Source organism: Oryx dammah, unplaced genomic scaffold (assembly GCF_014754425.2).
Source record: "Oryx dammah isolate SB20612 unplaced genomic scaffold, SCBI_Odam_1.1 HiC_scaffold_27, whole genome shotgun sequence".
Classification (NCBI taxonomy): domain Eukaryota; kingdom Metazoa; phylum Chordata; class Mammalia; order Artiodactyla; family Bovidae; genus Oryx; species Oryx dammah.
The window spans coordinates 79,850,960-79,868,414 of NW_024070211.1; the positions used below are offsets into that span (position 1 = coordinate 79,850,960).

Genomic DNA, 17,455 nt, shown 5'->3' on the forward strand with positions numbered 1-17,455 from the left:
ATTTTTAAGGGCTTCCTTGTTGGCTCAGATGGTAAAGAATCTGGGTGTAATACAGGAGACCTGGGTTTGATCCCTGGGTTGGGATAATCCCCTGGAGAAGGAAATGATACACAATAGAGTATTGTTGCCTGAAGAAATCCCATGGACAGAGGAGTCTGGTGGGCTACAGTTCAGGGGGTTGCAAAGAACTGGAAATACTGAGCGACTGACTCACACACACACACACACACACACACTATTCTTAGAAACTAGTTTGTTTTTTAAAATTGTATCAGCTAATTTTCTTGCAAATGTCATCAAGAAAAGTTTCATTTTCTATAGAAGTATTTTCCTGAAGCAACTGGAAGACTTAAGTCATCTCAATGTTAAAATTACTCTCTGAGAAACAGTCTGGAGTTCACCTTGTATTGTCATAACATAGAGGGCAAGTGAGATAAAAATTGATAGAAGAAAAAGAAGTTCCAAAAATGGAATAATTTATTTTTATCACAATGAGCCAGAAAATGTGTTAAGTGTTTCTATAAGCATTAGTCCCTTTATTCCTCCTACTGGCCATTTTTTGTTTTTACAAATAAATTACCCTCATTGTATAGAAGTGTAAACTTAATTTTGAAAATCGTGAAAAAAATAATACTTGCAATCATACAACTTTTAAGAAAGAAATACATTTTCAGATATCAGAGTGCAACCACTAGCCATTATATATACCACTTCTCTAAATGAACTAAATCACTTAGATTCATTTATTTGTTCATTTAACAATTTATAGGATAGATAATAGATACTGTTTTAGAATATGACTTTAAAATATATATATATTTAATCTAATTGCTATAACCATGACAATGTCCTAATATTCCATTCATTATGTTTCTGGAATTTGATTTGATTTTCTTTCTTTCTTTCTTTATTTTATTTATTTTATTTTTTATTTTACTTTACAATTCTGTATTGGTTTTGCCATACATTGACATGAATCCACCACGGGTGTACATGCGATCCCAATTCTAAGGGTATTGTCATTTTGATTTGTTACGCAAAAAAACATTTGCCAGTTGATAGGTGTTTCAAGAACAAAATTAAAAGGGACAGTTGAGTCCACACCAGTGTTTGAGAGTCAAATAAAGTGGTCTCTGCAAAATAGTACTTTTATTATCAACAGATACTAAGTCCCCATTGAACTGAGGCCTTCTCAGAAGGAAAGCTTAAGAAAAGAAAAACATTTTTTAATTGGTGAAAATCTAATTAATAAAAATATTTTCAAAACTCTATATTTGAAGTGACAATCATATTCTTAAGCTTTTTCAAGAAAAGATTCCAGGGCTTCCCTGGTGGTCCAATGGCTAAAAAGTCCACCTGCCAATGCAGCGGATACAGGTTTGATTGCTATTCCAGGAAGATCCCACATGCCACAGGGCAACTAAGTCTTGTGCCAGCTACTGAGCCCATGGGCTGCAACTGCTGAAGCCTGTAACCCTAGAGCCCGTGCTCTGCAACAAGAGAAGCCATCACAATGAGAAGTCTGCACACCACAACAAAGTGTAGCCTCTGTTTATCGCAACTAGAGAAAGCCAACGCAGAACAGCAAAGACTCAGCACAGCCAAAAATAAATACATAAATAAATAAATAACTCTTAAAAAAAAAAAAAAAAAGATTCCAATCAGAGAAAGTGAGGAAAGAAATGTGAAAAAAACCTGAAAAACAAACAAACACAAAAAAATCGATAGTGTTGTAATCTTTCTATATCCATGAAAAAACACAACTCCACTGCTCGGTGTTAAATCACAACTTCAGTTGTGATTAAGAAAACATCTTTATGGTGTCTGAATAAAGATGTAAGATTAGAAAGATTCTGAGCTCACCTCTTCCCACAGATACACCAAAAGCTACATATAAAACAACTATCTCTGAGAATAGCTTGAAGTAAAACAAATTTTCTACAACTAAATATATAAAGAAAATACCAATACAGTATACTAATGCATATATCTGGAATTTAGAAAGATGGTAACGATAACCCTGTATGCGAGACAGCAAAAAACAGTCTTTTGGACTCTGTGAGAGAGGGAGAGGGTGGGATGATTTGGGAGAATGGCACTGAAACATGTAAAATATCATGTATGAAATGAATCGCCAGTCCATGTTCGATGCATGATACAGGATGCTTGGGGCTGGTGCACTGGGATGACCCAGAGGGATGGTACAGGGAGGCAGGTGGAAGGGGGGTTCAGGATGGGGAACACGTGTATACCCGTGGCAGATTCATGTTGATGCAAGGCAAAACCAATACAATATTGTACCGTAATTAGCCTCCAATTAAAATAAATAAATTTATATTAAAAAGAAAAAGAAAAGGTGACTTGAGACAGGCAGGATAGATAGAGATTCAGTCGAGATAGAAGCTACACCCTCAGAGCACCCTACATCTCAGAGCAAAGATACACAAGTGTGAGGGTTATCACAACTGCCTAGGTCTCTACTAAGGTAGAAGAAATTCTTTTTGCCTTTATAACCCTGAATACTCAACCATGTCCTAGAGGTACCTCTCCACATAAACAAACTAATTTTTTGATTTATCCTTTAATTCAAGTGCCAGTAAGCTTTGGCCTACAGGTTAATACTGCCCTTTGGGTTACTTTTTTAAATTGGAGGAAAAACACCAAAAAAAAAAAAAGAATAAAATTTTATAACACATGAAAATTAAATGAAATTTCAATTCAGTGTCCATAAATAAAATGTTATTGAAACACAGTGATAGTCATTCACTTTTCATTTGACTGCTGTTACACTACCTCAGCAGAACAAAGTAGTTCAGCAAAGACGATATACCCTGCAGGGCCTCAAATACTTATTATATGGCCTTCCACAGAAAAAAAAACTCTGCTGACCCCTCCCTTATGTGGCCTGTGTCACATGTTGATGGTGAAGCCAATTATAGAAACTAGAAAACTAAAGAGATCTCAAATTTTCCTTTTCTTGCCAAACTCCGCTACTCTACAAATCTCTATCACTTTTTTTTTTCTTTAAACCGACCTTGCCTCTAAGTATATGGCAACTTCAGGCTTCCCAGGTGTTGCTAGTTGTAAAGAACCAAGACGCAAAACGTTAGAGACATAGATCCCATCCCTGGGTTGAGAAGATTCCCTGGAGAAGAGTATTCCACCCACTCCAATATTCTTGCCTGGAGAATCCCACGGACAGAGGAGCCTGGTGAGCTACAGCCCATAGGGGTTGTATAGCATTGGACGTGACTGGAAGCAACCTTAGCACACACGTACATATCTCAGTTCCACCATTCTCTCTGTCCTGGTATCAGCCATCTCCTGAGCTACTGAAGAAGCTAGGCTCTACATCCTACTAGTGTCTTACCTATAGTTGTGTCTCTCTAGTCTACCCCTAGTATAGGTGAAGTCAAGTTTCAACATGTACTTCTGTTATCTTCCCTCCATTGACAAAATAGTTTCAATGTTTTTCTCATTTCTTCAGGGCAGTGAGTGGTTCTTAAGGCAGCATCAGCATTCCATAGGAATTTGTTAAAAATGAAAAATCTCAGGTCATACCGTAGACCTATTGAATCAGAATATCTTGGATAAAGGCCAGAAATTTGTGATTTAATGATCCCTCCCAGTAAATTTGATGCACATTTAGGTTTGACATCACTTGAACACTTATCCAGTTATTCTTAAGGATGAAAATTAAAATTTCTTTGTAAGGGGACCTTTTAAGTCCCATTATGGTTTGATTCCAACCCAATCTTGTATACCATGCATTCCCTCCTTACTTCTAGCTGCTCTAGCCCACAAGTGAAGAAATAAAAACCCAGAAGTTAATTATTTTGCCTTAGGTAACAAGGTCAGTGAGTGACAAAGGAAGAAACTGTATTAAACTAAGCCCAAGGATTTTTTTAGGACCACTCCATTCTACCTTTTAAAATATATTTACTATAATTTTAGTTTCAAAAATATAACAATAATAGTAATAATCATTTAATTGACCCCAGTTATTAATTTAGCTTGTTTTCTTTCTAGACTATAAACTACAAGAAGGTAAAAATTGGTTTGTCCCATGTGAAGTGAAAGTCACTCAGTCGTGTCTGACTCTTTGCAATCCCATGGACTATAGTCCATGGAATTCTCCAGGCCAGAGTACTAAAGTGTTAACCTTTTACTTCTCCAGGGGATCTTCCCAACCCAGGGACTGAACCCATATCTCCAGCATTTGAGGCTGATTCTTTACCAACTGAGCCACAAAGGAAGCCTAAGAATACTGGAGTGGGTAGCCTATCCCTTCTCCAGTGAATCTTCCTGACGCAGGAATCAGACTAGGGTCTCCTGCACTGCAGGCGGCTTCTTTACTAACTGAGCTATCAGGGAAGCATGGGGATGTGTCAATAAAACTTTACTCTCTACTGCCATCTGGATATTTTATAGAACAATTCCAAGGAGAATCTCAATAAAAATTTAATGTTTTCTGCCTGCGGAGTATAGTGGTTCAGGCCAGAGCTCTGGGGTCACTCTCCCTGGGGTAAGATTATGAGACAATAATTGTGTGGCTATTAGACCTTGAGCGAATCACTTAGCATTTCTCTCCTTTAGGATCCTTATCTGTAACACTGGGTTGCCAACCACCATCCTCATGGAATTACAATGAGAATTAGTATTAGGTGATATCATTGTTATCACTATTAATACTGTTCTCATAAAAGGCTTAGCTATACTCTGTAGTTAACACAAATAAATAAATGACACTCCTTTACTCAAATATTTTATTATCTAAATGGGTAACTAAAACAGAATTAGGAAAATATTAAATAACCATACATATTCTAAGTGCTAAGGTAGTTCTTTATGGTGCTAATTAAGAATGTGGAGATAAAATATGAATTATGTACAGATTTATAATTGGTATGTGGCTTTGAAGTGAGAAAGCCTCTCAGGAAAAGATTTTTTTTCCCTGCAAATCTTGGTGTAGATTGAGAGCAATATCTGGAAAGCACTAAATAAAACATGATATAAATGCATACCTTTCTTATTATTACAAAGTCATGATGATGAAACCGTTTTTACTAATGCTTAATCATGCATGCCCATATCTTATTATCCAAACACAAAGTAACATATGGCTCAGGAAAGGTCTATCATAAAACCTTTGTGATGTTGTTGTGCTTTTTTTAAATACATTCAAAACTTATCCAATTAAAAACTGTGTTTTACTGATAAAAATATATTTAGACTAGATGGTTTCTTGAATGTAAATTAGCCATTTTATCATAAAGCGAAACCTACAATTATGTTCTTACTCATTAAAAAAAATAGCAAATATGTTTATTTATGTAACTTCTCTCTTTCCTAAGGAAACAATACTCTCCAATGCATTTATTGGGTAAATGGCCACAGGTATCAACTACATGGTATAAATTTCTAATGTAGACCAGACCAATGGACAATTTAGGTTAAAGTCTGCAGTTATCAGTCCACTTAATGGAGTAGGGTGAATATATATCTTCCAGAGCATATGGGGAAGATACAATGGGTTTATTCTAACCAGTGTGAAACTATAGTACAATGTATATAAATTTCTAGTTCTGAATCTTCTAGTATTTTATATTCAGATTTTTGTCCTCAGTCCTATGGTTGCTATCACAATAAAACCGTTACCTTGTATCCTTCCTACTTTATACTTTCTTGCTTTACTTTTTTTGACCTAGGAGATGTTACAATCTAAATTACCTGTTTTATCTCCAATATCTTCCCTCTTCAATATCATCTTCAGATTAGTATCATAACTGCATGGCTAATACATAAATCCTATGGCAACCCACTCCAGTGTCCTTGTCTGGAGAGTCCCAGGGACGGGGAGACTGATGGGGGCTGCCGTCTATGGGGTCACACAGAGTCGGACATGACTGAAGCGACTCAGCAGCAGCATGTCATTTCTATACTTAGAAATATTTGGATTTGCCACCAAAAGCAAAAGCAACAAAAGCAAAAAAAGAAAATGGGACTATATCAAACTAAACAGCTTCTGCCTGTTGAAGGAAACCATCAATAAAATAAAGAGGCAAACTACCAAACAGGAGAAGATATTTGCAAATCCTACTTATCAGACAAAAAGTTAACATCCAAAATGTATAAAGAACTCATAGAACTCAATATCAAACAGACAATCTGACTGAAAAAATAGGCAGAGGCTCTGAATAGATGTTTCTCTTTCTAAGAAAGAGATACAGATGGCCAATACGCATATGAAAATGTGCTCAGTGTTACTAATCATCAAGGAAATGCAAATCAAAGCCACAATGAGATATCACCATATATCTGGTGTTGCTGAGGATGTGGACAAAAGGGAATCCTTTTGCTGTATTGGTGATTATGTAAATTGACACAGTCACTAAGGTAAATAGTATGGAAGTTCTTCAAAAATTAAAAATAGAACTACCATATGAATCAGCAATTCCACTTCTGGGTGTTTGTCTGAGGAAAAGGGAAAGACAAATTTGAAAAGAGATATGTGTGTGTGTGTGCGCGTGTATGCACTGTTGTGTTCATTCAGCATTATTTACAATAGCCAAGAGATGGAAATAACCTAAGTGTCCATTAATGGAGGAATGGATACAGAAGATGTGAGGAGTGTGAGTATAATGTAATAGTGATGCTTGTGCTCAGTAGTGTACAACTTTGAGTGACCCCATGGACTTATCCTGCCAGGTTATTCTGTCCATGGGATTTTCCAGGCAAAAATACTGGAGAGGATGGCCATTTCCTCCTCCAGAGGATCTTCCCAAACCAGGGCTTCAAACCGTGTCTCCTTTATCTCCTGATTTGTAGGCAGATTCTTTACCACTGAGCCACCTGGGAAGTCCTCTTAAAACAGTAATGTAACCTAAATTTCAACAAAAGAAGGCTAAGAAAATGATATGATTGCAACAACTGCATAAAACCCTTAATTTCTAAGATTTCTCTATTTCTATGTAAAATAAATAAAAAGGAAAAGAAAAAATATGCTGAGCTAATTAAAATAAAGGCTGGTACTACTTCCATCATATACTATAGAAAATATTAAATCACTGTTAGCTTACAAAAATTATTTTATAGTTTGATGTGATTATGATTAAAGTAAAAATAAATTCTGGTCACTAATTCATAACAAGCACTTACCCTGGGGCTGACGGCTGGGATGGTAGATCTGAAGGTCAAACGGCTGTGCACTGGTTTTCTGAATCACGCTGACATTCTGCCCTGTCCACTTATTGGCTTTTGACAGCGTGTTGGTCCTCCAATCGGTCCAATAAACCTCACTCCCATATAGAGACACAGCAAAGGGATGAGAAAGGTATTCATGACCTCGGATAATTTCTATCATGCTTGTTCCATCATAGAGGGCTGAATAAATGGCATCTGACCTACAGAAAAGTAAATGCGTCAGTGGTATATAAAACCACATTCAAATAGTCCAGTGATGTGCTCATACAACTTAAATGGCAAAAAAACTGTGTAAAAATATTTTTATGACCCTGTATCTGACTTGCAGAAAGATTTCAACAAAAAGCTATCATAACCAAAGCCAATAAAATTCACCACCAATTTCAATGTGTGTATATATGATACATGCACAGGAATACACATTTCAATTTTGTAAGCATTATCTGATGAAGGTTATAGAAGAGAAAGGAAAAAAAAAATTAAACCTGGCATCTGTCCAAACTATCCTTTTTTCAAAGTGGTCCACAGTGAGTCCATTAGGCCAAGCCCCGGTTTTCATGTCTTTGTAGATGGTTTTTCTCCCAGCACCACTCATGGAGGCAGATTCAATGCGAGGAAAATTGGCATCCCAATCTGTCCAGAAAAGAATTCTGAAGAAAAAGAAATGATGCTATTGATGATATTATTGCTTCAGTCATTCATTTAAAAAAAATTTATTGAATTTCTGTGACTATGCTAGGCACTGGCTAGGTAAACAATCACAAGTGAAACAGATGCTTTATCTAGCCTCAGGGGCTTAGAGTCTAGAGCAAGAAACAGACTAAACAAATGCTTGAATATATAACTACAGCTTCTGAAATATATTCAAGAATAATTTTGTTATGAAAGTGAGTAACAGGTAAGTAATCTACTTTGAGAAGATAATCAAGGGGAAAAAGCAGTTTGAGAAGGTAATATTTAGACTGAATCTGAGAGATGAGCAGAGCATGACAAGAAGAATAAATGGTAGAAACACAAGCCTTAACGAGGGAAAGAAAGTGGGTGACTGAGGAACAGAAATGAGGCTACTGTATTAGAAACATGGCAATGAGGATAAAGGGGAAAGAGATGAAATCGAAAAGGGTGATATAATGGATCTTTTAGAGATGGCCATCATTTGGGTTTTGCCTTATCCCATATTTAAGCAGGAAAGAAATATAACATCATATATACAAATTCATTATAAGTCAGGAGAACGGGTACCTCAGATGGTTATTTTAAAGGATGAGGCAAATATGGTGGTAGCAGTGAAGAGAAGTGAATGGGTTCGAGGAATATTTTATTTCAAGTAGTTTGTAGTAGTTTAGTTGCTAAGTCATGTCCAACTCTTGCAGCCCCATAGACTGTAGCTTACCAGGCTCCTCTGTCCATGGGATTCTCCAGGCAAGAATACTGGAGTGGGTTGCCATTTCCTTCTCCAGGGGATCTTCCTGATCCAGGGATCAAACCTAGGTCTCCTACACTGTAGGCAGATTCTTTACAAACTGAGCTACAAGGGAAGCCCTTATTCCAAGAGGTAGAACTAACTTCCACGGCTAAAGGAGTATTGGATGTAGGGAATGAAGTAGAGAACAGAATTACAGATGGCTGTGGTACTTGTCTTGGCAAACTTAACGGTAAGGACAGGCAGAGGGTGTACAAGGGATCCATTAAGTGAAATGGAAAAAAAAAATGCAAGAGAAATGCATTTTAAGACCTGGGATTGAGATGGATGGGTGTAGAGAGCAATCAAAAATACAATTTTCAATTTTTTCACCTTGAGATTTTAAGACATAAAAAGGGGATTTCCTTTTTATGTAAGGGTGAAATTCAGAGAAGGCATCAGAACTGTAGACATGAATTTGAAAGTATTCTGCATGGAGATGACATTTAGATTCACATGAATGGAACAGATCATATGTCAGAGGATGCAAAGGGAAAACAGAAGGACATCATATACTTTGATTTACACATGCATGCATTTTTATAATACTTTCTTTTTTTTTCTAAATAATCTTTGTAACTCTACAAATTCACAGTATATGAACAGTTCCACACAATAGGCGTCAAATGTTTTATGTTGTGCATTTGATTTCTAAGGCTATTAGGTAATGGGGAGTTTATGTTTAATTGATAGTGGCCTAAACTGCTCATGCATGTTTCAGTTGTATATATATAACAGTTACACAACAATTCTGCAATCATTACAACTAGCTAATGATTTCTTTTTGAGTTCTTATTATACACTAAATACTTATTTTCAGAACTTTATGCAGATTATCTCATTTAATTCTTCATGAAGCCATGGCTAAAGTTATCCATGTTTATAGATGAGAAAACAAGCTTAGAAAAGTTGAATTCCTTGACCGGGTTACATGGCTAGCAAGTGGCAGATGAAGTTGGGAAAATGGATAGTTTAACTGCTGTCTTCATGTTTTTAACATCTAATGTTTTAACGTCATTGACACTAAATAACAAAGGGAAAGCATTTGGTATGGAAATAGGAACATGGCTGGTAATCAAAATAGTAGTTGCCTTCTTTGTAACTTCTCTATACTTTAGTAGTAGAAACAACGCGAATGAGTAGTATGGATATTTGGGAGGAAAGAACGCACAGAACTGGAGAGACAGTGACAGTTCAATATATTTTCCTATCATCAATTCTGACAACATTTTGGTCAGAAATGGTAAAGTTATTATTGACAAAAATAAACTTGGCTTCATTATAGTTGTATATAGTTTGGTCTGCAAGGAGATCTAACCAATCAATCCTAAAGGAAATCAGTCCTGAATATTCACTGTAAGGACTGATGCTGAAGTTAAAACTCCAATACTTTGGCCACTTGAGGCAAAGAACTGACTCATTGGAAAAGACCCTGATGCTGGGAAAGATTGAAGGTGGGAGGAGAAGGGGACAACAGAGGATGAGATGGTTGGATGGCATCATTGACTTGATGGACATGAGTTTGAGCAAGCTTCGTGAGGTGGTGATATACAGGGAAGCCTGGAGTGCTACAGCCCATGGGATCTCAAAGAGTCGGACATAACTAAGTAACTGAACTGACTGATAGTTTTGCTATATAATCCTTAGGTATATGGATTGGGAAAATTGAAACAATCCTTTGGAATAAAATTTCAAAATGCAATTCAAGATTTCTTTTAAAAAATGTATTATATCTATTTAAAAAATGTGCAGTGATGTAAACTAAGTATTCATTATGATTTCAATATCTGAGAGGTACATAGTCTCTTATGGGATATAGAAATTATAAATATGAAAGAATTAGATAACAACACAAAATATCATATAATAAATTTATTTGGTATGTATGTTAAAAGCACATGGTGGGCAGGAAAGGAAATGAACCTATCTTCTTGAAGAGACTGCAGGTTTCTTACAACCTAAGCACCAGACATACCAAAAATGTTATTAATTAATTGCATCAATGTTGAACAATGGCAATGTGTATGTTTTGTGTCAGACAAGCTTGGAACCAAGGTTGGGATATTTCACTAATTAGAGCATACTTAACTCAGACTCCATTTGCTCATCTGTACATAAAAATTCTAACAGTACTACTGAAGGAATACTTGATGAAGTAATAGATGTAAACAATCTAGCACACAGAATGCTTAGCACACAAAACATTTTTGTGTTTGCACAAGCATCCACATACATTTACACATGGAACATTTTTTAAAAGCAAAATTTCAAAGTCATTTAAAACAATGGAAACACACACACACAGAGAAAGAGAGAGAGGTTGAGAAATAATACTAATATTAATGTTTAAATGTTACAATATCATGTATGTGAAGGTAGATTGGTAAGTAAGTATAAGTATAGATTGGTATAAAGTAAGCATGAGTTAAAGCCATGAAAAAACTTAAAGAAGTAGGTCACAGGAATAGGTTTATCTCACACAAACTTTCTAAAAAATTGTTTATATTAAATTTTTGTTTGTTTGTTTCAAGGACAGCTTTCTACAGCCCTAGGGATGGGAACAAAAATAATACCTAAATTATTAATTGTCTAACCACAAATATCTGATAAGTAAGTTGTTAGATAAGGATAAAGATGAACATTATTACATTAGAAGGCAATATCATTGTTGAAGCTGGGTGATAAATACTAGGGAACTTATTTTACCATTCTTTCTACTTTGTATATTTGAAAATTTCTGTATAATTATTCAAAAGTGTAACAAATCCAAAATTAAATTAATAGAACAAATTTTTTTTAAATATCAGGGATAATTTATAAAATCTTGTTTTGGGGAACATTTTTTTTTCTGAAAAGATTATTGTTTAAAGACAGATTATTTACATGAGAAAACACTAGTTATCTGGAAATATCAATAACATATATATTGTGTGTGTGTGTTAGGTACTCTGCTGCTGCTAAGTCACTTCAGTCATGTCCAACTCTGTGCAACCCCATAGACGGCAGCCCACCAGGCTCCCCCTTCCCTGGGATTCTCCAGGCAAGAACACTGGAGTGGGTTGCCATTTCCTTCTCCAATGCATGAAAGTGAAAAGTGAAAGTGAAGTCACTCAGTCATGTCCAACTCTTCGCAACCCCATGGACTGCAGCCCACCAGGCTCCTTCGTCCATGGGATTTTCCAGGCAAGAGTACTGGAGTGGGGTGTCATTGTTTTCTCCATGTTAGTCACTCAGTTGTGTCCAATTCTTTGGACCCCATGGATGGTAGCCCACCAGGTTCCTCTGTCCATGGAATTCTCTAGGCAAGAATACTGGAGTGGGTCACTATTACATTTTCCAGGGGATCTTCCAGACCCAGGGATCAAATCTGGGTCTTTTGCATTGCAGGCAGATTCTTTATTATCTGAGCCACCAGGGAAGTCCAACATATGTATTATTTATAAGTTATTTCATATATAATTAGTTGCCTTAAAAATAAATATTAAATAAAACAAAGATTAATTATTATAAAGCTGGCAAGCTATATGGTTAAGTAGAAGAATATCCTTCGAAAACATTAAATATAAAATGAATTATGTGTCTCACTTCAAATTTAATTTTGGATGTACACATCTTTTCATGGCCACCAGGTTGTTATTTGTCAGCTTCCTTTAAAGTTATCATTAAGAAAATAAAATTTAAAATAGAAAGAAGATCAGCACAGCATTAATCAAATTTATTATGATATCTTGCAAAACAAGGTAAAGTAGAGATTTGCAATTCTGAAGAAGATTAGGAAAAATAATCCCTGAAAACAAACATAGTGAATTTGAGAGTCACAGGTGGTCTGAGTATATGTGGATAGACCACAATATGGGAGACCTGGGTTCAATCCATGGGTTGGGAAGATCCCCTGGAGGAGGGCATGTCAGCCCACTCCAGTATTCTTGCCTGGAGAATCCCATGGACAGAGGAGCCTGGTGGGCTTCAGTCCAGAGGGTCACAAAGAGTTGGACAGGACTAAGTAACTAAGCACAGCACAGATCTGGACAATGCTGTACTCCAAACTCTAGACTGATTCTGCTGCTGTTGCTAAGTCACTTCAGTAGTGTCTGACTCTGTGCGACCCCATGGACGGCAGCCCACCAGGCTCCGCCACCCCTGGGATTCTCCAGGCAACTAGACTGATGACCCAAAGGCTTCTAAAGTGTTGTCTTTTGCTTCCTTAACAAATAGAAAATTGATATCCATCTTTTAGCTTTCTATCTTATGGTGTTGCATCAATTCCAATGTGCAAATAAGTTGCCCTGCAATTTTGCATTCTCCATATGTAGGTTCACTGGAAATAGGCACTGAAGACTTTCAAGTGTATATTTCCGTGGACCAAAATATATGGCCTGCGACTCTTTTAGGAATTATAAAATAAGTGGTCCCTTCATTTCTTCACTAAATTTAGCAGGACTAAGCTATTTCTTCCATAGTGGTCACTATAGTTCTAATTTTTCATTAACTTAGGTGGGAAATTTTCAACACCTTGTATAATAACATATCCTAGAATTAGCACCTCTAAAAATGTTCTTAACCTTGCATAAGTCAGTTTACAATCAATCTTAAAACTTGATTTTAAGGATCATTGTTTTATAAAGTTCTAGGCACTCTTTTGTACACTTTACTGTGTGGTATTTTAAAAAATCGTTTTTCCCTTATTACTTTCTTTTTTGTTTAAAATGTATTAGCATTACAATGACTATATTATTTCTTCAAGTATACAAAGGCTGAATAGCCCTTCTTATAAGGTGTATGGAAATGTTCAACCATGATTGCTTTTAAAAGAGAGACTACAGTCCACTGATCTACAGTTCCTGGATTCATAAGTTAGTGTGTATCAGGATTAAATGGGGTCAATGGACCATGAACAACTTGTACCATTACAGGTACAAAAGGGTTACTATCATCTTCAGGGCAAGATGCAGAAGGTAAAAATAAAGGATCGTGGCAAAAAGAGAGCTTGCTTATCTATAATCTTTAGGTTGTATAAAAGCAACAATGTTTTTATTAGTTTCATTTAGAAATGCTCCTAGATTAAGTTAAAATTTTATTTAGATGTTTTACTAATCTTCATAATGATATATCTGCTTTCACTAACTGCAATTGTTACAGCAGAGTCCAGTTATTATGACACATGAAAACTAAATACCAGCAATGCATCAGGAAGACACTGTGCATATGAAGGAGCATAAAGGCAATGAAAGTTCGAGAACTGAAGTGAGTGCCCTGTAAGATTCTGAACTCCTTGGTGCTTGTTACTTTCAAATAATAAGCTTGAGGTTTACAGGAGATTCATGTACTACTTCAGGTCACCTTAGCAATAAGTGTATTCCTTTAAAATGGCTAGAAAGAGAAATGGCTCCTCCCTAAGATCCCTAATTTAGCATCTTGGAATAACTTGTCACCTGGGACACTGGGTCAAAACCTAGAATACTGCAGAAATGTGACATGGTAGCAAATATATCTTAAAACATCAGAAGAAGGCCTGTGGATTCCATGTTAAGGAACCAAAGTAGTCAATTAAAAACATGTCTTTGTTGGCATTTGTTAAAAAAAAAAGAAAAGTCACAAAGACCTTGGCTCTTTGAGGAAGCTCGTGTGATGTAAACATGTTTTATGGGGCTAATGGTATATAACCTGCTTTTTTTCCTAGTTGTACTCAGGGAGCAAAGTGGCTGGTAGCAATCCCACTGCTGGGCATACACACCGAGGAAACCAGAATTGAAAGAGACACGTGTACCCCAGTGTTCATCCCAGCACTGTTTATAATAGCCAGGACATGGAAGCAACCTAGATGTCCATCAGCAAACGAATGGATAAGAAAGCTGTGGTACATATATACAATGGAGTATTACTCAGCCATTAAAAAGAATACATTTGAATCAGTTCTAATGAGGTGGATGAAACTGGAGCTGATTACACAGAGTGAAGTAAGCCAGAAAGAAAAACAGCAATACAATATACTAACACACCCTGGTGGCTCAAACGGTAAAGTGTCCATCTACAATGTGGGAGACCTGGGTTCAAGCCCTGGGTTGGGAAGATCCCCCGGAGAAAGAAATGGCAATCCACTCCAGTACTATTGCCTGGAAAACCCCATGGACAGAGGAGGCTGGTAGGCTACAGTCTATGAGATCACAAAGAGTCGGTCACGACTGAGCGACTTCACTTCACTCACATATATGGAATTTAGAAAGATGGTAATCATAACCCTGTATGTGAGACAGCAAAAGAGACACAGATATAAAGAACAGATTTTTGGACTCTGGGAGAGAGAGAGGGTGGGATGATTTGGGGGAATGGCATTGAAATATGTATACTATTGTGTAAGAAATGAATTGCTAGTCTAGGTTTGATACAGGATACAGGATGCTTAGGGCTGGTGCACTGGGATGACCCAGAGAGATGATATCGGGTGGGAGGTGGGAGGGGGCATCAGGGTTGGGAACTCATGTACACCAGTGGTGGATTCATGTCGGTTCAGTTCAGTTCAGTCGCTCAGTTGTGTCCGACTCTTTGCGACCCCATGAATCGCAGCACGCCAGGCCTCCCTGTTCATCACCAACTCCCATAGTTCACTCAGACTCGTGTCCATTGAGTCAGTGATGCTATTCAGCCATCTCATCCTCTGTTGTCCCCTTCTTCTCCTGCCCCCAATCCCTCCCAGCATCAGAGTCTTTTCCAATGAGTCAACTCTTCGCATGAGGTGGCCAAAGTACTGGAGTTTCAGCTTTAGCATCATTCCTTCCAAAGAAATCCCAGGGCTGATCTCCTTCAGAATGGACTGGTTGGATCTCCTTGCAGTAATGTATGGCAAAACAAATACAGTATTGTAAAGTAAAAAAATAAAAAAATAAAAAATAATAAAAAAATAAAAAATTTCCAAAAGAATACAAATGTCTTTGGAGATCCTATAACTTTGATTCTCAGTCTCCTTACATATTTCATGAAAAATTTGAGAAATAGGGAAATAGTTACTTTTACTTTGCTCTCCGTCCATGGGGTTGCACAGAGTCGGACACGGCTGAAGTGACGCAGCCTCAGCAGCAGCAGTCTATTTTATGAAAGGTTCAAAGTCTACAAGTGTCTATGAACTTTTTACCAAAATATACAATAAATTTGAAAGCATTTTAATATTTGTACAACCTTTTTAAAATTAACTGCTACATTTTAAATTTAAATTTACAACTAAGCTCTAAAGGTGTTTACATGAACCTCATATTTTATCCATGTCAATCTTTTATAAAGTAATTTTAAATAATGAAAATTCTATTATATTATGATAAACCTATAAACTTTTCATTTATTCAGAGAGTTAAGTGAATTGGTACTGTCATTTGAACTTTGGTCATTCACACCAGAAACAATTTTCCAAGCATTATTTCTTCAACTGTTACATAAAATTATTACCACTGTAATTATAATTAGCTTCACAAGTTTGTAGTAGCAATTAGCAAGGGAAGACATCATCTTTTCTCAGAAGCATTATCAGGTTTTCCCTCCCTGGAGGCTAGCTTTCTGTCCTAATTTTCAACTCTTAGAAACTGTTTTACTTCTGGAAATCCCCTACATCATTGAAATAGTGCTTAATATTTTCATATAAATAGTATCTGTGGACTGTGTTTGTTTTGCATTTCTGTTTTCTTTTTCTTCTCTCAGGTTGGCTATTCCCCAAACAAATGGAGATAAATAAGGTTATTCTAAGCATTGTCAATTCAAAGCTATAGAAAATGAAGCTTCAATTCCCAGATCTACTGCTTTGTTTGATCAGGGTATTTTCAAAAAATGTATACACCTGTTTTATGTGTTTGTTTTCTTCTCTGTGTGTGCCCTTTGTATTTTGTGAAGCAGTCAGAGTTCTTCTAACATAATGGTACACTTGCTAAAATGATCACTTTCTCCAAAATATTGCTTTCCCTTATGCAGAAAGTTTCTCATGCAGATAAGCTGCAGTTACCAAATAGGTACGTCTAAGTCGTGAAAAAATCCACACCAGTAGCTATTACATTGAAGGTAAAACCCTCTGTTGATGGCAGACTTCTGTGGGAAGTAAAATGTCAAAGTGGGGCATCTACTTGCACCCTCAGGAAGAGTCTGTTTGAGAAGGAAATTTCTCATAAAACATGCCTGATCTCTTTCTAGTTAACTGTTATCACAGGAGTTAATGGGTAAAATGGGCCAAGCATAAACTGTATAAACTGGAGGACATACCTTCAGCCTAAAAGGTTCGCTACTGCTCTGTTAGTTGTTGACAGACCTTCCTACATTTTCAAGAGAAGCCAGAAATCCAGAATTGTATTCCAAATCTTTCAAAATTTAAATTTTGGCAACTAAGTCAAATAAATGCAAAACACTGTGGAAGGTAAAACAAACACAACAATAACAGTTGCCAGTTTGAAACTAGCAACCTTCTCTACACAAGCTACCTTGCCCTTTTAATGTCTATATCTGAAATGAGGAAAAGGAAAACAAACAAAATTCCCAAGTTATTGATTTCTGGGTTGTGCATAAAACAGTGTACAAAGAAAAGTGTTTGGACCAGGAAGATGACTTAAACACAGGTTCCCTTTTCTCTTCTGCATCTCATTCAATTCCCTCCTGACTGACTCCCCTTTCTGACCTCCGTCCTTCTTGGTCCTTCCTAGGCTGTGTATTACTTAAAAGTACAGAGCAAAACAATTTTCCTTTCTATCATCCTTTTGGATATATAAAATAATCATTTTGGATATATAAAATAATCATTTTGGATATATAAAATAATCA

At 36.5% G+C, this 17,455-nt stretch overlaps 1 protein-coding gene across 1 annotated transcript in view; it reads right to left on the reverse strand.

Annotated features, from left to right (window-relative positions):
- Positions 1-17,455, reverse strand: part of LRP1B (LDL receptor related protein 1B) — a 762,233-nt gene that overhangs the window by 741,677 nt on the left and 3,101 nt on the right. The window contains exons 3-4 of the mRNA XM_040227930.1: positions 7,689-7,853; positions 7,159-7,403 (exon numbers count right to left, since the gene is read on the reverse strand). Of these exons, the coding sequence (XP_040083864.1) occupies positions 7,159-7,403; positions 7,689-7,853 (410 nt within the window). The remainder of the gene's footprint in view (positions 1-7,158; positions 7,404-7,688; positions 7,854-17,455) is intronic.